Source organism: Rhinoraja longicauda, chromosome 3, assembly GCF_053455715.1.
Source record: "Rhinoraja longicauda isolate Sanriku21f chromosome 3, sRhiLon1.1, whole genome shotgun sequence".
NCBI classification, from domain to species: Eukaryota; Metazoa; Chordata; class Chondrichthyes; order Rajiformes; family Arhynchobatidae; genus Rhinoraja; species Rhinoraja longicauda.
Genome location: NC_135955.1, coordinates 36,704,409 through 36,725,852, shown reverse-complemented (window position 1 = coordinate 36,725,852; position 21,444 = coordinate 36,704,409). Strand labels below are relative to the sequence as shown.

At 50.6% G+C, this 21,444-nt stretch overlaps 2 protein-coding genes across 4 annotated transcripts in view; one reads left to right on the top strand and one right to left on the bottom strand.

Moving 5' to 3' along the window:
* Positions 1–4,137, bottom strand: part of ttc39b (tetratricopeptide repeat domain 39B) — a 132,991-nt gene extending 128,854 nt beyond the window's left edge. For 2 of the 3 annotated variants that reach the window (XM_078395944.1, XM_078395946.1), the window contains exon 1: positions 3,862–4,137. The gene's annotated coding sequence lies outside the window, so the exon portion shown is untranslated. The remainder of the gene's footprint in view (positions 1–3,861) is intronic. The other variant, XM_078395942.1, reaches the window with a different exon arrangement.
* snapc3 (small nuclear RNA activating complex, polypeptide 3) overlaps positions 3,926–21,444 on the top strand; it is a 43,897-nt gene continuing 26,378 nt past the window's right edge. Inside the window, exons 1-3 of the mRNA XM_078395947.1 lie at positions 3,926–4,213; positions 11,327–11,404; positions 20,852–20,936. Coding sequence (XP_078252073.1) covers positions 3,948–4,213; positions 11,327–11,404; positions 20,852–20,936 — 429 coding nt within the window. The 5' untranslated portion in view covers positions 3,926–3,947. The remainder of the gene's footprint in view (positions 4,214–11,326; positions 11,405–20,851; positions 20,937–21,444) is intronic.

Sequence of the window (21,444 nt, the reverse complement as noted above, 5' to 3'; positions counted from 1 at the left end):
GGTCAGTGCAAAGACATCACTAGATTCAACAGCATCAGGAGCACCTGTATCAATGTACCGTCGCAGAGGTCAGACCGGCCTTCCTGAGAGTTAATCTATAGTAAGTGACTGACTTGGATATGGTTCCTCAGAGCCTGCATGGACCAGGTGGCAGGAGTACTCACGGACCTTTTTAACCCCTCCTATCCAAGGAAAATCATTGCTATCCAGATGCCAAAGAAGAACAAGGTTGTGTGCCTTAATGCACGCCATATAGTAGCTCTGATATCCACCATCAATAGCATTGGTATTGATCTATTATTATTACATGTACCAGGGTAGAGTGATAATCCATGTTTTGTGTGCTATCTGGGCAAATGGTACCATATATCAGTAAATATAGTGTTACAGCTATAAAGTGCAAATAAAAAGAAGTGCAAGAGCTACAAAGAAGTGGATTGGAAGTAAGGGAATACATCCTTAGCATTTGTGAGGTCCATCAAGAGTCAGATAACAGCGCGGAGAAGCTGATCTTGAATCTGGTGGTCGGTGCTTTCATGCTTTTGTAATTCTGTCCACTGTGTAGATGAGGAAGAAATCCCATCTATAATGGAGAAACCAGTTAAACACTTGGGTAGGTGGTATAACAGGAAGTTGGATGACACTGCACAGGTTCAGCAACTTAGAAAATATGTTGTTGATGGGTTACAAAAGGATAGAGAAGTCAAGGGTTCTAGGCAGGTTGAAGTTGTGGTATTTGCAGTTTGGGTTATTCCCTAAATTGATATGGGCATTAACAGTATATGAGGTGCCAATATCTAAGGTGGAAAGAGTTGAGAGATTGGTTAGTTCATATATTAGGAAATGGTTAGGAGTTCCTCGGTGTCTTAGTAATGCGGCTTTATATGGGAAAGGTATTCTCCATTTACCATTGTCTAGCCGAACAGAAAGGAAAGAAAGCCCGGGGGTTAGCACAGGGAAATTAGTGTGGAGTAAGGCAGGTCCAACAGAGAGGAGAAAATTGATTGTGGAGGTGGTATGTCGTCAGCAGGAAGCAGTGAGATGTATCAGGGCAGTGGCTCAGGTTAAGCAGTGGATGAACTGTGAAAGTGTAGAAAAGAGGTTTAGCTGGAGGTGCTTGGAGACGGGTCTTGTAAGTTTCCTTACAGGAGCTATTTATGATGTGCTACCATCACCGCAGAACCTCAAACACTGGGTAGGTGGGGACCCAATGTGTTCCCTGTGTTTGGGGAGGCATATTTTGTCAGGATGTAAGACTTTCTTAAAGTCGATATACTTGGTGGCAGAGATCAGGTCTAGAAGTGTATAGCTACAGCAATTGAGAGGAGAGCACAGGTAAATTCTGTATGCAATAGGACTGAGAGTGTAGCTAATCATTTTGTCCGTGAGGGAAAGAAAGGTAGAGGAGGAATGTTTTACTGACAGGCATGAGTTAGGCCAGCTTAAGGGGGGGGGGGGGGGGGGGGCAATGATTGGGAGATGCAGGTAGACTTGGGAGGAAAGCTTGTTGTTCCGCAGGAAATAATTAGTAGTAGTTCGAGGCCAGATATAGTGTTATGATCAGTTAGTCTCAGCGGACTGTGTATTTTATAAAGCTGATGGTGACTTGGGAGAACTCAGTGAATGAGCTTATGAAAGGAAAAAGCTTAAATATGTAGATTTGGCAGCAGAAGTTGAGCACCAAGGATGGAAAGCAAATGTACTTTGGGTAGAGGTGCGTTGTAGAGGTTTTACAGCGTGATCGACCACGTCGCTATTTGGAGAGTTAGGAATTTGCAGCAGTTTGTGTCAGGCCACAGAGATGTCAGAGGCAGCAGAGAAAGGCAGTAAATGGATTTGGTAGAGAAGAAACAGTGTCAGTTGGGAGTAGAAAGGAAATGTATATCGCGTGGTAAATGTATTCCTTCCGGTTTTATGTGTGAAGTTGATATTAGTGTCGCTACAATTGTTTGATGGAGGGTTAGGATAAGTGTAAGACAAGATGCAGGTGTTTAGCATTTGTTTGAGTGTTGAATCAATCGTCTGTAGTTTCTTTTACTTAGTTGATATATACATAGCTGCTTAGTGGAGCATACTGCAGGCATTGGTGGTGAGAGCAGGTATAATTTACAATTTTCCCAAGCCAATTAGCCTACAAACCTGGACGTCTTTGGAGAGTAGGAGGAAACCGGAGCTCCCAGGGAAACTCACGCAGGTCACGGGGAGAATGTACAAAGTCTGTGCAGACAGCACCCATAGTCAGGATCGAAACCGGAACTCTGGTGCTGTCAGACAGCAACTCTACCCCTGCGCCCCTGAGGGGTTCTTGCTTAAACATTTAACTGTGTGCCAACCAAGGTGCACTACACTAGTCCCACTTGCCCATGTTTGGCCCATATCCCTCCAAACCTTTCCTGTCTATATACCGGTCCAAATGTCTTTTAAATGTTGTTATAGTATCTGCCTCAACTACCACCTCTGGCAGCTCATTCTATATTCCCACCACCTTCTATGTGAAAAAGTTGTCCCTCAGTTTCCTGTTTCCCTTTCCCTCTCACCTTAAACCTATGTCCACTGGTTCGTGATTCCTCTACAGGTAAAAGACTCTATGCATTTACTCTATCTATTCCCCTCATGATCTTATGCACCTCTATAAGATCACCCCTCATCCTCCTGCACTCCAAGGAATAAAGTTCTTGCCTGTCAAACCTCTCCGTATAGCTCGGGCCCTCAAGCCCTGACAACATCCACATAAATCCTCTCTGCAGAATTTATGGGTCCTCCTATAAATTAGGGTGTAGTACAATCTTCCAACCTACCTCAAAGCTGTCCTTGGTCTTTTTCTCTGTAACTAACAATATGGTGCAACACTATGTTTTGTATTTGTTTCTTTTTCTCTTTGTACTATCCGTTGTATTTGTGTACAGCTCGATTTGCTTATATATAGTATGATTTGATTTGATAGCACGCAAACAAAACTCTTTTCACTGTAGCTCAGTACACATGACAATAATAAACCAGGCCCAATGGTTCATTTCTCTGAAATACACAGGAGGGATCTGAATTGTCACTAACAGGTGACCTCTCACGTTTATATCAAGTTTTAATGTAGAACCATTCTTCACTGCTTTCTTAGCTACCTTGGAACAGAGCCCTTTGTAGTTTTTATTTCACAATTTGAGGGCAGCACAGTGGTACAGCAGTTGAACTTGCTGCCTTACATGGCCAGATTTTGATCCTGACTTGGATGCTGTCAGTACGGAGTTTCTCCTGGTGCATCGGCATCATCCCACATTCCAGAGATGTACAGGTTTGTAGGTTAATTGGCTTTGGTAAAACTGTCCCTAGTGTGTAGGATACAATTAGTGTACGGGTGATCGTTGGTGGGCCGAAGGGCCTACTTCCACGATGTATCTCTAAACTAAATTGGAGTTTCAATTTCTTTGCCCCAGGCAATGAATCATTGGTTTGAAGAGCATGGAAGACATACGGTTCGACTAAATAAGAGGCTCCCCAATCATGGTTTTATGACCTCCATTGCATTATGATGCAGGTTGATCAACAGCAGACAGTAACTCTGTTCTGAAGATGGACACAAAATGCTGGAGTAACTAAGCGGAACAGGCAGCAAGGAATGGTTGACGTTTCGGTCGAGACCCTTGATCAGACTGAGTGTCAGAGCAGAGGGGGACACACTGACATGGAAGGGTAAGGTGTGAAAACGAGACATCAAAGGGGACGCTGTTCAAGGAAAATGTGGAACGGTTCTTTCCACAGATCTTCTTGCCTGATCTGCATTTCCTGTTTGTGATTTTTCCGTCAATCCTCAATATTTTAAAGCAATTTAATTTATTATTTGACTTTGGTGAATGTTTAGTTTACCGTTTCGTGGCCTCCTGTTAATTTAAACGTCTCCAGCAGGTCGCCTCTCGCCGCCACCCGTTTCTAGAAGTGACTTCCATCCCACAATGCCGAGCGCAGACATGGCGGCGGGGCCGAGCGCGAGCGCGGCCGCGGTGTCCGTCTCCGTCCCCGGACCCGACCACATCCCCGATTTTGAGCTGATAGATGTAAACACAAAAGCCTTCAACGTCGGCAGCTTCGGTAGGCTGTGGCGAGAGAAGCTGACGAAGACGGACCTGGCGCTGGATCACGAAGGGGACGTGGCGCAGCGGCTGGTTGCCCAGCTGAGCCTGCCCACCAACATGGTGGACGAGTTGCAAATGGTGTGCAGGTGAGTGGGCGCCCACCACCCCTGGACATGCAGTATAAGAAGATAACTGCAGATGCTAGTACAAATCGAAGGTTTTTTAATTCACAAAATGCTGGAGTATAACTCCAGGGCCGTCTTTACAGCATCATGGGCCCCGGGCAAAGCAGTGTACTGGGGCCCCTACGACAACTACTCACAGGAATAAAAATGTAAATGGTCGATAAAATGGGGCCCCTATGCTCATGGGCCCCCGGGCAAGTGCCCATCAGGCCCATGTGTTAAGACGGCCCTGAGTAACTCAGCAGGTCAGGCAGCATCTCGGGAGAGAAGGAATGGGTCTGAAGAAGGGTCTCGACCCGAAACGTCACCCATCCCTTCTCTCCCGAGATGCTGCCTGACCTGCTGAGTTACTCCAGCATTTTGTGAATAAAAACCCCTGGACATGCGGCAGGGTTAGTGGCTGCGGCAGACGAGGCGAGTGATGAGGTGACGGTAATTGAAAACCGTTTTTAAGTGGAGCTCGGAATGAGGTGATAACAAAACAAAGAAGGCAAAACAAAACAAGATGTAGAAACAAGGAACTGGTTTAAATCTAGGATAGACACAAAATGCTGGAATTACTCAGAGGGTCAGGCAGCATCTCTGGAGAAAAAAGACGGGTGACATTTCAGGTCAGAGCCCTTTAATACCGTGTTCTTTAACATCAATGTCTGCGCTGACCATGATTCCAGTCCATTTAATGAATTTCACCTGTCTGCATATGGTCTACGAACTCTGGTTCTGGTTGATTACTGCGCAAACACCTCATAAGTGGTTATCTCTGCTCCCTTCCTGTTCAAATGTCTGAATACGTTTTAAACGTTGCTATTGTATCTGCTTAACTTTGTCGTTTGTACTGTATGTCATTTGTGCCAACATGCAGTTCGACTTCTAGCTTGCTTTCCTCTTTCATTTCACTTCCCAAAAAGCACCACCCCGCATTAAACTCCGTCTGCCATTTACCCACCCACATGTCCAGATGATCAAATCCTGCTGTATCCTTTGTCTTTTTTTCTAACAATGCATAACTCAATTTTGAATCTTATCTGACCACTAACTATGCAGGGGTCTTGTGTGACTTGAAATTCTGGATCAGCTTAACATGAAAGACCTCGCCAAGTGCTTTATTAAAATCCAAGTACATAACATCCACTGCCCTGTACTCATCAATGATCTTCGCGATAGTTTAAAAAAAAAAAACATAATCAGGTTGGTGAGACATTACTTAGACAATAGGTGCAGGAGTAGGCCATTTGGCCCTTCGAGCCAGCACCGACCTCTCCTGCCCAAAGCCACGCTTCCTATTAAATCCATGCCTTTTCAAATCCTGTCACTATGAATAATCTGCAATAATCTCCCGACCTGATGCAAGGCTCACTGGCCTGTAATTTCCAGGATTATTCAGATTATCCTCCTTAAGCAAAAGAACATATTATCTATTTTCCAGTCTTATGAGACCTTGCCCATGCCAAAAGAGTATTTAAAGATCTTTGTCAAGACCACAGCAATCTTCTGCCTTGCCTTCCTCGGTAACCTGAGATAGAGCCCATGAGAACCTGGGGAAATCCGCATTAATGGACTTCAGAAGACCCAATGTCACCTTCTCTATATCAATATGTCGTAGAATAACAAAATGCCCCTCCCCAGTTTAGCCAATTAGATGCAAAATTGTCTTGGAGGTAAGAATCAGAGGGTGGTTGGGGGTTGTATTTCAGATTGGAACCTTGTGACCTGTGTTATGTGAGGTATTGCACGTTAGGTCATAAGGTCAAAGGGCGTGACGCACGAAGTCGCTCAAGCATTCTGGCGGACATGCAAGCCTCCGGCATACACTCGTCACACACGCAACACATATGCGTTTGCACCAGCATTTTGTCTACCTTCGATTTAAACCAGCATCTGCACTTCTTTCCTACATATTTTGTCCGTTCCACTGCAAAATCTCCTCAAGATATGTCTACTTTGAAGAAGTTCTCCTCCTCTCTCCGATGAGAGAAGAGGAGAATGTACCGAGTTAGCTGTGACCGGGAATTGATTGCAGAGAAGGATGAATGAGATGACTGTGCGTTGCAAACTGGCTTTGTATCAGTCCAGTGGTGCCACGCTGAACGCTTGTGTAGGGAGGAACTGCAGACACTGGCTTCAACCGAAGATGAGACACAAAAAGCTGGAGTAACTCAGCGGGTTACTTACTGTACAGTGAGCCTTCAGAGTTCATTAGAACTCCTCCTCGCTGGCATCCCCCCGCACACCCCAGCTGTATAGTGTGCCGTGGGTCACCAGGTGTCAGATTTACACTGCGTTTCTCATCACGATGATTTATCTAGTACTTTATCGGCACTGCGGTTGTCACATTGGAAATGACACCAGTGGAAACGGAGACGCAAGAGAGCAGAGAGCTCTCTCCACGCAAAAACAAACGGTACAAGTAGAAGATGTGGAACATTTTGGCTCCTGTTCAAAATAACTCGGGTTTGCACTCCCTCTGGGCTGCCAATGCCCTTCCAGAGCTTGATACACTACAGCGACTCTGGGCTGAAACGCCAGAAGGAGCCCTGCCAAGACATGCTACGACTCTGGATGGATGCCCCACTTGATGTCCACAACCCATCAACGCCATTTTTACACGACATGTCCTGGAGCAAGACGGCCAGATCCAGTCTGTCTGACCTCTTCACTCTCGTGTCTTGCCACCTTTGAATTTGCGGGGAATTGGAAGCTTAGAACATGTTGTCCCCCACAATGTGTACGGAGGAACTGCAGATGCTGGTGTAAACCGAAGATAAACACACAATGCTGGAGTAACTCAGCGGGACAGGCAGCATCTCTGGAGAGAAGGAATGGGTGATGCCTCGGGTCGAGAAGGATCTGGACCCGAAACATCACCCATTCCCTCTCTCCAGAGATGCCGCCTGTCCCGCCGAGATACTCCAGCATTTTGTATCTAACGTGTCCTCCACAGCGTCATCTCAAGGGGAAGCGGCTTCCAAACTGTGCAGTCAACCATTGTATTGTAATCTGGAGAACCGATCTGCCATCCTTGGCCAGAAAGGCTTCACTTCATGCACTGGTATTGGCCACAGACACAAGTCAAGGCACATTTGTGACACGCAGGGAAACAAAAGTAAAGCCACCTGATGTGATTAAACACTGTAATTATGTGGCGCCATATATAAAGATTTTTGGTTGGGACTGAGGTGTTGCAAGTCTAGTGGCAATTTTGGCTTCAGAGTCTGGCAGAATTCTGGCAAAAAACTCTGACAATTCAGCGGCTGCTGGGACCAAAGACGGTCCTGCTGTACTGGCAGCCATTGTAAGGGCTTGCCTCCAGTCCACCCCTTGTCCTCCAGAAAGCGTTGCGTGGCAACATTAAAGGTCAGGGGTCAGGGGTTGCAAGGGCCCTATTGCTGTTGAGTCCCCTGTTTTTCTTCTGTGTTAATGATTTGGATGAGAACATAAATGACATGCTATGTAAGTTTGCACATGACTGACATTGTGGTATGGTGTACAGTAAAGAATGTTATCTAAGATTTCAACCGTATCTAGATTAAATGAGAAAATTAGTCAAGGAATGCAGATGGAATTTAACTTCGACTAGAATGTGGTGTTGCATTTTGAGAAGTTAAACCAGGGTAGGATATACACAATAAATGGTAAGACCTGGAGAGTGTTGTAGAACAGAGAAATCCAGGGGTACATGTATATAGTTTCCTGTAAGTGGTGACACAGACAGACAGGGTGTGAGGAAGGCATTTGTCCTTCATCGGTCAAACTGGATAGGCAGAGCTGTTTTCCTTGGAGTGAGGGAGATTACACCAGCACCGACTCGTGTGGCATTCCCCTGGTCACAGGCCTCCAATTAGAAAACCAACGCTTCACAACTATTAATTGACTCCTTCTTCCAAGCCAATTTTAAATCCGATTGACTAGCTCGCCTTGGATTCCATGCCATCTAACCTTCCAGACCAACTTATTATGTGGGACTTTGTCAATATAGACATTAGTAAAGCCTTTGACAATGTTCAATGCACTGCCCCCGTCAATCCTCTTGATGACCTCTTTGAAAATCTCCATCCCAAATCAGTCTGTTCCTATCAAAATGCTCGCAGATCCTGTTCTTAAGAATCCCTTCCAAAGATTTTCCCACCACTGACATCAGACTCGCCAGCCTCTAATTTTTTGGTAGAACACAAAGTTCCAGAATACTCAACGGGTCAGGCAGCATCTCAGGAGTACATGGATAGCTTATCCATGTCTTCCTGAGATGCTGCCTGACCTGCTGAGTTTCTCTAATAATTTGTATTCTACACAAGAATCCAGCACCTGCAATTCCTTATGTCTCTCACTCTGGGTCTCCTTCTGAAATAATAGTGCAACATTCATCACCCTCCATTCATCCAGGACTTCACCTCCAGCTCAAGGTGATGCAGTACCTCTGCAAGGACCTCAGCAATCTCCTCCTGAGCTTCCCATGAGATTTGAGACCCTGGGATTTATCTACCTTGAATTGCTTTAAAACTGCCTATGCCTCCTCTTTGGTAATTCATACATGATCCAAGACATCATAGCTACTATGCTACAATTTCTTGGCTTCTACAATGTCCTCAGTGAAAACAGATGAGAAATGTTCATTTAATATTCTCCCCCACCCCAACCCATTCTGTATGACTGTGCGCAAAGACGGCCATGCTGATCTTCAAGTGGACCTTTTGATTTGGGAAGGTATACAGTTTTGATAGTTGCTGAGTAATTTAATGGCGATAGTTTCTTGAAATACTATTTTTATTTCTCAATTCAAATAGACAATAGACAATAGACAATAGGTGCAGGAGTAGGCCATTCAGCCCTTCGAGCCAACACCGCCATTCAATGCGATCATGGCTGATCACTCTCAATCAGTACCCCGTTCCTGCCTTCTCCCCATACCCCCTCACTCCGCTATCCTTAAGAGCTCTATCCAGCTCTCTCTTGAAAGCATCCAACGAACTGGCCTCCACTGCCTTCTGAGGCAGAGAATTCCACACCTTCACCACCCTCTGACTGAAAAAGTACTTCCTCATCTCCGTTCTAAATGGCCTACCCCTTATTCTTAAACTGTGGCCCCTTGTTCTGGACTCCCCCAACATTGGGAACATGTTATCTGCCTCTAATGTGTCCAATCCCCTAATTATCTTATATGTTTCAATAAGATCCCCCCTCATCCTTCTAAATTCCAGTGTATACAAGCCCAATCGCTCCAGCCTTTCAACATACGACAGTCCCGCCATTCCGGGAATTAACCTAGTGAACCTACGCTGCACGCCCTCCATAGCAAGAATATCCTTCCTCAAATTTGGAGACCAAAACTGCACACAGTACTCCAGGTGCGGTCTCACCAGGGCCCGGTACAACTGTAGAAGGACCTCTTTGCTCCTATACTCAACTCCTCTTGTTACGAAGGCCAACATTCCATTGGCTTTCTTCACTGCCTGCTGTACCTGCATGCTTCCTTTCATTGACTGATGCACTAGGACACCCAGATCTCGTTGAACTCCCCCTCCTCCTAACTTGACTGTCTAATCTGTTGTGTTCCCAACATTAAAACAGAATGGTATGGAAATGAATTTAGGAAATTGTATCTACACGGTGGAGGACTCGATTGTAATCATGTACTCCACCGGGTGGAGCCGTCAGCGATGGCAACCTCGCCACCGGACTGTCTGTCTTTTCGTCCTTTTTGTTATTTTTAGTGTGTTTTAAAAGTATGTGTTAATGTTCTCTGGTTTGTTTTATGTGGGAGGGGGGTGGGGGGAAATATTTTTCAATCTTTTATCTTGCGATGTTTTCCGGATCATATCTCCGGTCGCTCTGTGGCCTAACATCATGGAGCTGGCGGCCTAGCTCAAGACTGACTTTGAGCCCCACCACGGAGCCGTGGACTAACCATCGGCGCCTGCGATCCCCTGCCTGGGATCGACACTCCAACTGCAGCCTGCGGATTTCAACATTGAGGAGCTCACAGTCTTGGGTAGAGACCGATGTCGGGAAGCTCCAAATCGCCCTGACCCGGGTCAGATCGGCTGGAGCGGGGGATCTGAGCCGACGGCCGATGGAGGGCCCGACGGCGGGCTACGGGAGCCAAGATTGTCCCGTCAACGGAAGGCTCGAGGCCCCCGACCATGGGAGAACAAAGAAGGGAAGAAGTTTGAACTTATTTTCGCCTTCCATCACAGTGAGGAATGTGGAGGAGTCACTGTGGTGGATGTTTCTGTTAAAATGTATTTTGTGTGTTCTGTTGCTTTTTATTGGTATGACTGTATAGCAAAACAAATTTCTCGTATGTTGCAAAGCATACTTGGCTAATAAAGTATGATGATTATGATGATGATAGTATTGTCTTTCGACAGCAACCAGGGAGAGAGAAAAGCTTATTGTTTTGGGTCAATTACTTAATTGGTTCTTAAGATTGGAATTCATCTATCAATACTTGACAAGAATGTAAACTTTTTTAGTCTCCATTAAATATGAATTAAGGAATCCTGTGGTTTTCTTAATTTGGTCGAAACAATGGATTACTGGTAGTGAGAATTAAGCTAGCCATGTTTGAATGAAAATCGCTTTTATAATCAGACATAAATCGGTGATCCGGATAATGACGAAGTTGACTAAATAGAAAACAATGTTTCTCTGTACAGGGATGGAAAGATTGATAACTGCTGAAACTACTTACGAAGTATAATTTAAAAGATTTTCAATGCTGAACCATCAGGGTTTCCTAATGATCGAATAGCAGATTATCAGTTTTACTGTGTCACATTTAACTTGTGCTATTAAATGTTGCCATTTATAAGTTAGTGTTATAATAATTCGATCGTTTGAGACTTTCACTATTCTTAGTAAATTTATTGGAAGACTTGATGCCGCTTATAGAGGTCTGAAATTCTGTTTACCTTGTTGCAATAGATTTGGGATCCCTCTACCAGTTCCCTCAGTCAGGACAAAATTAATACCAGCTTACTAGATCAAGAGGACATAATTAATAGTTTGAATTTAATTTTATTGAACTGCTGTTTCACAAATGACTGACTTTGATATATTTTGTTTGTTTTTGAACAGTGTAGATACATTGGACTGCTCAAAGGAGACAACCAATTCAGATGTTATTCCACAAGACACGGATCTGGTCACATTACAGTATGTTTGGGATTCCTTCTTTTGAAGTACTGTAAAGGCATATTAGTAATTTTAGATGCTGTTTTAGAAGAAATCTTCTAGCCTAACCTAGATATGGTGAAACATATGCCGATGTAACTGAGGCCACGTGGGGAGCACCAAATCCAATAGATTTGGTTTGAAAAGGTACATGTGAACCTTTGTCTCATCCTGAAATAGAGCCCTCCACCGACACACATATTCTTGATTAGTACAATGTCTCATCTGGGCTCCCTGGAAGAAGATGAGGGAGGAGGTGTAGGGTCAGGTGTTGCATTTACCAAGGTTGCAGGGAAACAAAATTAAAGGTGTCATATTATTGCTCCTTTAATCGTTGGAGCTCAATATGTGTATAGTTTGGGCTAGAAGTTTTCTTTTGGTTTGGTATGGGGATGTGTTTTCATTTTTTATATTTTAACAAAATCCAACCATTTTTATTTTTGTGAATGTCATTTCAATTTGTTTCTGGGTTTACATCAAATATTTTTTTTCTGTTTACGATGCTTGAAATGTGATGTGAATAATCATTTTGAAAAATATGATTATACAAATATGTTCTGCAAATTTGGCATGTGTGTAGTAGGTTCTCACAATAGAGACTCTTTTGTGAAACAGCTCACAAGGGGTTTGTCCACATGATTCAACGTAATCCCAAGCTGTAACATTGGACATATTCATGACAGATGGATGCTTTTTTTTTCTCCTGCTTACTTTTCATTTAATAGTTTATATTAGTGACATCTGTATTGCTTTGGGAATTGAATAGATTTTTTTAAATTTTGTGTGATTCACTGCATGGATGCTGTGAAATCTGAGAAATGTTTTTTCTATAGAAATAATAATTCTACAGAAATCATGGACTAGGTCAGGCTTTTCCTTAATTTCTTCAAGTCTTTGATTATGTTTGCATAGTTGAGTACAGCTTTGATCTTGATTTGAACCACTTCCCCCTTTTATTCTTTCAACTTTTTTCACCAATGTTATGCTATTGGTCAATGCATCGTGTGGACAGACGGTCAGTGGTCTATTTGTTTTTCTTTAAACAACAGACAACATTCTGAAGCAAAATGTACATTCCAGAGAAACTAGGAACTGCAGATGTTGGTTTACAAAGTCTAGAGATGTAAAGGATTCAAAAGGGTGTGAGATTAGCATTCCCCAAGGTTTTTTGGCCTATTGTTATCCCACTTTTCAAGAAAGCAGCGAGAGAGAAAATGGGGAATTACAGACCAGTTAGCCTGACATCGGTAGTGGGAAAGATGCTGGAGTCAATTATTAAAGAGGTAATAATGGTGCATTTGGAATAGCAGTAAAAGGATAAGTCCAAGTCAGCATGGATTTATGAAAGGGAAATCGTGCTTCTGGAATTCTGGAATCTTCTGGAATTTTTTGAGGATGTGACAAGTAAAATGGATGAAGGAGAGCCTTTGATAAGGTCCCACACGGGAGATTGGTGAGCAAAATTAGAGTAAATAGTATTGGGGGTAGGGTGTTGACATGGATAGAGAATTGGTTGGCAGGCAGGAAGCAAAGAGTTGGAGTAAACGGGTCCTTTTCAGAATGGCAGGCAGTGGCGGGTGGAGTACCGCAAGGCTCGGTGTTGGGGCCGCAACTGTTTACCATATATATTAATGATTTGGATGAAGGATTTAGAAGTAACATTAGCAAGTTTGCAGATGACACAAAGCTGGGTGGCAGTGTGAACTGCGAAGAGGATGTTAGGAGGTTGCAGGGTGACCTGGACAGGTTGAGTGAGTGGGCAGATGCATGGCAGATGCAGTATAATGTAGATAAATGTGAGGTTATCCACTTTGGCGGCAAAAGCAAGGAGGCAGATTATTATCTCAATGGTGTCAGGTTAGGTATGGGGGAAGTGCAGCGAGACCTGGGTGTCCTTGTACAGCAGTCACTGAAAGTTGCCTTGCAGGTACAGTAGGCAGTGAAGAAGGCTAATAGCATGTTGGCCTTCATAACGAGAGGATTTCAGTATAGGAGTAAAGGGGTTCTTCTGCAGTTGTTTAGGGCCCTGGTAAGACCACATTTGGAGTATTGTGTACAGTTTTGGTCTCCTAATTTGAGGAAGGACATCCTTATAATTGAGGCAGTGCAGCGTAGGTTCACGGGATTGATCCCTGAGATGGCGGGACTGTCAAGGGATATGGGGAGAAGTTGGGCACAGGTTACTGATTGGGGATGATCAGCCATGATCACAATGAATGGCAGTGGTGGCTCAAAGGGCCGAATGGCCTCCTCCTGCACCTATTTTCTACATTTCTATGTTTTCCAGGCATTCTCTGCAATACTTGCATTGAAATTCACACTAAATAAATACCGATGGTCATTCGTTGAAATTTGCTAATTAAATTAAATGGTCTAATCATCAGTGAATGTGATGAGATAGTTATTGATGATGGGTTGAAGATGATTGGGAGTGGGACATTATCCCAAGAAGCTCCTGCAGCAATGTATCGGGACATGGATGGTAGCACTTGAAGAATCATGATTATCATGCATTGCGTTTGATATTAATACAATTTTTTCCCCCATTCATGAGTAAAATGTGTTGTGCTGAGTACCTTGAAGATAGACACAAAATGCCGGCATAACTCAGTAGGACAGGCAGCATCTCTGGAGAGAAGGAATGGGTGACTAGTCGAGACCCTTCTTCAGACTGAGAGTCAGGGGAAAGGGAAACGAGAGATATAGAAGGTGACTAGACCAAGTGGACCCGTTGGGCCCAAACCTCTCCTGCATTGGTGCAGTACCCACTCCCCCCCTCCCTACCCACTCCCCCCTACCCACTCCCCCTACCCACTCCACCCTAACCCCTCTCCCCATTCCCCAATCCCCTCTCTCTCCCCATTCCCCCATCCCTCCCTCTCCCCCATTCCTCTCTCTCCCCACTCCTCTCTCTCCCCACTCCTCTCTCTCCCCACTCCTCTCTCTCCCCATTCCTCTCTCTCCCCATTCCTCTCTCTCCCCATTCCTCTCTCCCCATTCCTCTCTCTCCCCGTCCCTCTCTCTCCCGTCCCTCTCTCTCCCCGTCCCTCTCTCTCCCCGTCCCTCTCTCTCCCCGTCCCTCTCTCTCCCCGTCCCTCTCTCTCCCGTCCCTCTCTCCCCGTCCCTCTCTCTCCCCGTCCCTCTCTCTCCCCGTCCCTCTCTCTCCCCGTCCCTCTCTCTCCCCGTCCCTCTCTCTCCCCGTCCCTCTCTCTCCCCGTCCCTCTCTCTCCCCGTCCCTCTCTCTCCCCGTCCCTCTCTCTCCCCGTCCCTCTCTCTCCCCGTCCCTCTCTCTCCCCGTCCCTCTCTCTCCCCGTCCCTCTCCTCTCCCCGTCCCTCTCTCTCCCCCGTCCCTCTCTCTCCCCGTCCCTCTCTCTCCCCGTCCCTCTCTCTCCCCGTCCCTCTCTCTCCCCGTCCCTCTCTCTCCCCGTCCCTCTCTCTCCCCGTCCCTCTCTCTCCCCGTCCCTCTATCTCCCCGTCCCTCTATCTCCCCGTCCCTCTATCTCCCGTCCCTCTATCTCCCCGTCCCTCTCTCTCCCCGTCCCTCTCTCTCCCCGTCCCTCTCTCTCCCCGTCCTCTCTCTCCCCGTCCCTCTCTCTCCCCGTCCCTCTCTCCCCGTCCCTCTCTCTCCCGTCCCTCTCTCTCCCGTCCTCTCTCTCCCCCGTCCCTCTCTCTCCCCGTCCCTCTCTCTCCCCCGTCCCTCTCTCTCCCCCGTCCCTCTCTCTCCCCCGTCCCTCTCTCTCCCCCGTCCCTCTCTCTCCCCCGTCCCTCTCTCTCCCCGTCCCTCTCTCTCCCCCGTCCCTCTCTCTCCCCCGTCCCTCTCTCTCCCCGTCCCTCTCTCTCCCCCGTCCCTCTCTCTCCCCCGTCCCTCTCTCTCCCCCCGTCCCTCTCTCTCCCCCGTCCCTCTCTCTCCCCGTCCCTCTCTCTCCCCCGTCCCTCTCTCTCCCCCGTCCCTCTCTCTCCCCGTCCCTCTCTCTCCCCCGTCCCTCTCTCTCCCCGTCCCTCTCTCTCCCCGTCCTCTCTCTCCCCGTCCCTCTCTCTCCCCGTCCCTCTCTCCCCGTCCCTCTCTCTCCCCGTCCCTCTCTCTCCCCCGTCCCTCTCTCTCCCCCGTCCCTCTCTCTCCCCCGTCCCTCTCTCTCCCCCTTCCCTCTCTCTCCCCCTTCCCTCTCTCTCCCCGTCCCTCTCTCTCCCCGTCCCTCTCTCTCCCCGTCCCTCTCTCTCCCCGTCCCTCTCTCTCCCCGTCCCTCTCCGCTCTCCCCCGTCCCTCTCTCTCCCCGTCCCTCTCTCTCCCCGTCCCTCTCTCTCCCCGTCCCTCCTCTCTCCCGTCCCTCTCTCTCCCCGTCCCTCTCTCTCCCCGTCCCTCTCTCATCCCCGTCCCTCTCTCTCTCCCCGTCCCCTCTCTCTCCCCCCGTCCCTCTCTCTCCCCCGTCCCTCTCTCTCCCCCCGTCCCTCTCTCTCCCCCGTCCCTCTCTCTCCCCCGTCCCTCTCTCTCCCCCGTCCCTCTCTCTCCCCCGTCCCTCTCTCTCCCCGTCCCTCTCTCTCCCCCCGTCCCTCTCTCTCTCCCCGTCCCTCTCTCTCCCCCGTCCCTCTCTCTCCCCCGTCCCTCTCTCTCCCCCGTCCCTCTCTCTCCCCCGTCCCTCTCTCTCCCCCCGTCCCTCTCTCTCCCCCCCGTCCCTCTCTCTCCCCGTCCCTCTCTCTCCCCCGTCCCTCTCTCTCCCCCGTCCCTCTCTCTCCCCCGTCCCTCTCTCTCCCCCGTCCCTCTCTCTCCCCCGTCCCTCTCTCTCCCCGTCCCTCTCTCTCCCCGTCCCTCTCTCTCCCCGTCCCTCTCTCTCCCCCGTCCCTCTCTCTCCCCCGTCCCTCTCTCTCCCCCGTCCCTCTCTCTCCCCCGTCCCTCTCTCCCCCGTCCCTCTCTCCCCCGTCCCTCTCTCCCCGTCCCTCTCTCCCCCGTCCCTCTCTCCCCGTCCCTCTCTCCCCGTCCCTCTCTCCCCGTCCTCTCTCCCCGTCCCTCTCTCCCCCGTCCCTCTCTCTCCCCCGTCCCTCTCTTTCCCCGTCCCTCTCTCTCCCCGTCCCTCTCTCTCCCCCGTCCTCTCTCTCCCCGTCCCTCTCTCCCCCGTCCCCTCTCTTTCCCCGTCCCTCTCTCTCTCCCCGTCCCTCCCTCTCCCCCGTCCCTCCTCATCCCGCCCTTATCTCCCCTCCTCCTCCTCTCCCCGTCCCTCTCTCCCCCGTCCCTCTCTCCCCCGTCCCTCTCTCCCCCGTCCCTCCCTCTCCCCCCGTCCCTCCCTCTCCCCGTCCGTCTCCCTCTCCCCGTCCGTCTCCCTCTCCCCCGTCCGTCTCCCCTCTCCCCGTCCGTCTCCCTCTCCCCCGTCCGTCTCCTCTCCCGTCCGTCTCCCTCTCCCCGTCCGTCTCTCTCTCCCCCATCCCTCTCTCTCCCCGTCCCTCTCTCTCCCCCGTCCTCTCTCTCCCCCGTCCCTCTCTCTCCCCCGTCCCTCTCTCTCCCCCGTCCCTCTCTCTCCCGTCCCTCTCTCTCCCCCGTCCCTCTCTCTCCCCCGTCCCTCTCTTTCCCCGTCCCCTCTCTCTCTCCCCGTCCCTCCCTCTCCCCCGGTCCCTCCCTCTCCCCCGTCTCCTCCTCATCCCCGCCCTTATATCCCTCCTCCTCCTCCTCTCCCCCGTCCCTCTCTCCCCCGTCCCTCTCTCCCCCGTCCCTCTCTCCCCCGTCCCTCTCTCTCCCCGTCCCTCTCTCCCCCGTCCCTCTCTCCCCCGTCCCTCTCTCCCCCGTCCCTCTCTCCCCGTCCTCTCTCTCCCCCGTCCCTCTCTCCCCCGTCCCTCTCTTCCCCCCGTCCCTCTCTCCCCCCCGTTCCCTCTCTCCCCGTCCCCCTCTCCCCCGTCCCCCTCTCCCCCGTCCCCCTCTCCCCCGTCCCCCTCTCCCCCCGTCCCCCTCTCCCCCGTCCCCCTCTCCCCCGTCCCCCTCTCTCCCCGTCCCCCTCTCCCCCGTCCCCCTCTCCCCGTCCCTCTCCCCCGTCCCTCTCTCCCCCGTCCCTCTCTCCCCCCGTCCCTCTCTCCCCCCGTCCCTCTCTCCCCCCGTGTCTCTCTCCCCCCGTCCGTCTCCCTCTCCCCGTCCGTCTCCCTCTCCCCGTCCGTCTCCCTCTCCCCGTCCGTCTCCCTCACCCCCGTCCGTCTCCCTCTCCCCGTCCGTCTCTCTCCCCCGTCCCTCTCTCTCCCCCGTCCCTCTCTCTCCCCCGTCCCTCTCTCTCCCCCGTCCCTCTCTCTCCCCCGTCCCTCTCTCTCCCCCGTCCCTCTCTCTCCCCCGTCCCTCTCTCTTCCCCGTCCCTCTCTCTCCCCCGTCCCTCTCTTTCCCCGTCCCTCTCTCTCTCCCCTGTCCCCTCCCCTCTCCCCCGTCCCTCCTCATCCCCGCCCTTATCTCCCCTCCCTCCTCTCCCCTCTCTCTCCCCCGTCCCTCTCTCCCCCCGTCCCTCTCTCCCCCGTCCCTCTCTCCCGTCCCTCTCTCCCCCCGTCCCTCTCTCTCCCCGTCCCTCTCTCTCCCCGTCCCTCTCTCTCCCCGTCCCTCTCTCTCCCCGTCCCTCTCTCTCCCCGTCCCTCTCTCTCCCCGTCCCTCTCTCTCCCCGTCCCTCTCTCTCCCCCGTCCCTCTCTCTCCCCGTCCCCTCTCTCCCCCGTCCCTCTCTCCCCCGTCCCTCTCTCTCCCCGTCCCTCTCTCTCCCCGTCCCTCTCTCCCGTCCCTCTCTCTCCCCGCTCCCTCTCTCTCCCCCGTCCCTCCTCTCCCCCGTCCCTCTCTCTCCCCCGTCCCTCTCTCTCCCCGTCCCTCTCTCTCCCGTCCCTCTCTCTCCCCGTCCCTCTCTCTCCCGTCCCTCTCTCTCCCCGTCCCTCTCTCTCCCCGTCCCTCTCTCTCCCCGTCCCTCTCTCTCCCCGTCCCTCTCTCTCCCCCGTCCCTCTCTCTCCCCGTCCCTCTCTCCCCCGTCCCTCTCTCCCCGTCCCTCTCTCCCCGTCCCTCTCTCCCCGTCCCTGTCTCCCCGTCCTCTCTCCCCGTCCCTCTCTCCCCGTCCCTCTCTCCCCCGAACCTCTCTCCCCCGTCCCTCTCTCCCCGTCCCTCTCTCCCCCGTCCCTCTCTCCCCCTTCCCTCTCTCCCCCGTCCCTCTCTCCCCCGTCCCTCTCTCCCCCGTCCCTCTCCTCCCCCGTCCCTCTCTCCCCCCGTCCCTCTCTCCCCCGTCCCTCTCCTCCCCCGTCCCTCTCTCCCCCGTCCCCTCTCTCCCCCGTCCCTCCTCTCCCCCCGTCCCTCTCTCCCCCCGTCCCTCTCTCCCCCCGTGTCTCTCTCCCCCCGTGTCTCTCTCCCCCCGTGTCCTCTCTCCCCCCCGTGTCTCTCTCCCCCCGTGTCTCTCTCCCCCCGTGTCTCTCTCCCCCCCGTGTCTCTCTCCCCCCCGTGTCTCTCTCCCCCCGTCCGTCTCTCTCCCCCCCGTCCGTCTCTCTCCCCCCGTCCGTCTCTCTCCCCCCGTCCGTCTCTCTCCCCCCGTCCGTACTCCCCTCCCCCCGTCCGTCTCCCTCCCCCCGTCCGTCTCCCTCCCCCCGTCCGTCCTCCTCCCCCCGTCCGTCTCCCTCCCCCCGTCCGTCTCCCTCTCCCCGTCCGTCTCCCTCTCCCCCGTCCGTCTCCCTCTCCCCGTCCGTCTCCTCTCCCCGTCCGTCTTCCTCTCCCCGTCCGTCTCTCTCTCCCTCGTCCCTCTCTCTCCCCGTCCCTCTCTCTCTCCCCCGTCCCTCTCTCTCCCCCGTCCCTCTCTCTCCCCCCGTCCCTCTCTCTCCCCCGTCCCTCTCTCTCCCCGTCCCTCTCTCTCCCCGTCCCTCTCTCTCCCCGTCCCTCTCTCTCCCCGTCCCTCCCTCTCCCCCGTCCCTCCTCATCCCCGCCCTTATCTCCCCCCCTCCTCCTCTCCCCCTCCCCCACTCCTCCTCCCTCCCTCCCTCCCTCCCTCGGAGATAGATTTAAACTTTAAAATATAACACCAATTTGATTTAAACTTCTTCCATTAGCACCAAAGGGATGACGGTGAGTAAAATGGGCCTAGAATTGTTGCGCTATCGTGTACCGTTTTGGCTGTAGTTCAGGAACAAACAAACAAACGAGAGTTTTAGTATGTAGAAGATATACAGAGATAGAGAACAAAGATATGAAAGATAGGCAAAAAGTGACGATGATCAAGGAAACGGTCCATGGTTAGCTGTGGGCTAGATGAAAACGAGTTATAGACAGTAAACTAGGATGCCAGTAAAACTAGTACAAGGACTAGGGTGGGGGGAGAGACGGAAAAAGAGGGGATGCAAGGGTTATTTGAAGTTACAGAAATCAATATTCATACCGCTGGGTTGTAAGCTGCCCAAGTTCTTCCAATTTGTGTTGGGCCCAAAGACAGAAAGGTTAGTGTGGGATTTGGAGTGGAGTTAAAGTGTTTAGCAACTGGGAGATTGCCTAGGCCTAGGTGGACTGAGCGAAGGTGTTTGGCAAAATAATCGCCCAGTCTACATTTGGTGCAGGCCACCTGGACATCGGAAGCTCGCAGCCCCCTGGGTGGGGGCCGACATCGGGAGCTCCGGCAGCGGCAGCATCTTCGCCCACCCTGGATCGCGGGGCTTGGGTCGGCCCGCCGCGGACCTTTCACTGAATAGACAGTGGGATTTTCTCCGCCCAGCGGGGGCTTCAATGTCGATAGCCACGACCGCCCCGACGTGCAGCGGCAGCGTCTTCGCCTGCCCTGAATCGCTGAGGACCTTTCACCGTCTGGTGCTGCCTGGAACGCGGCAACTACAACAGCCTGACCGCGGGAGAAGCCGGCAGGGGAAGAGAAAAGACATTCCGGCCTTCCATCACAGTGAGGAGGGGACTGGAGGAGACTCACTGTGATGGATGTTTCTTTTTTTGTTTGTGTTGATTTGTGGTTATGTGTGTAATTGCTTATTTTATTGCTCTTATTGTTGGACTGTGGGTGACGAAATCTCGTCCAAAAGACTTGTTTTTTTTGGATGACAATAAAGGTGATTCTGATTCTGGTCTCGCTGATGTATAAAGAGTCCACACCTGGAACAACGGATACAGTAGATGAGGTGCAGGGTACTGAGGGGGCACATGTGAGGGCCTCATCTATGATAGAAGAGGGGAACCCCCGTTCCCGAAAGAATGAGGAACTTACCTTATTTGGTTATAGCAGACAATCGGCAGTATCGGACACAATTCTTTCCCTCCCCACCCCCCATGGTCTATTTAACAAAGGTTTATACAAATAAAAATAACAATCGTCAAACTCCTTGTGAAGAATGATCACCATTTAATCCACTTCTACAGAAAATATGGAAACAATTGAATGCCATGAATTGTTGGTTCTCCTGTGGTTTACATGCAGCTGCAACTTACTGTGGAAATTATTCACTTTGTACAGAATCCGAAAGAAAGTAATTGAAAAGAGAGAAGAGCGGTTGATATGTGACCGTACATGTCGGCAAGAAGTATTTGAACAAGAGCATGTAAGTATATTTGACTTAAAAAATAGTTGTGATATTTTTAATAGGTCATGTAAAGTTCAAATATGTCAGGCTATGGTTGCGTTATCCCTCTTTTACTGCCTCACTTCTGGCTTCCAAGCTCTTGCCCCATCCCTCCTCCACTTCTTTATACTGACTACTTCCCTTCTACTCAGTTGAGAGGAAGGGTCTCAATCTGAAATGTCGACTATCCATTGCGTCTACAGGTGCTGCCTGGCCTGCTGAGTTCCTCCAGCCGCTCTCCTCTGTGTACATGATGTAGCATCCGGGGGAATTTATTATGGGGAACAAGGAAATGGCAGACGAGTTGAACCGGTACTTTGGATCTGTCTTCACTAAGGAAGATACAAGCAATCTCCCAGGTGTTCTAGTGGCCAGAGATCCTAGGGTGACAAAGGAACTGAAGGAAATCCACATTAGGCAGGAAATGGTGTTGGGCAGACTGATAGGACTGAAGGCTGATAAATCCCCAGGGCCTGATGGTCTGCAT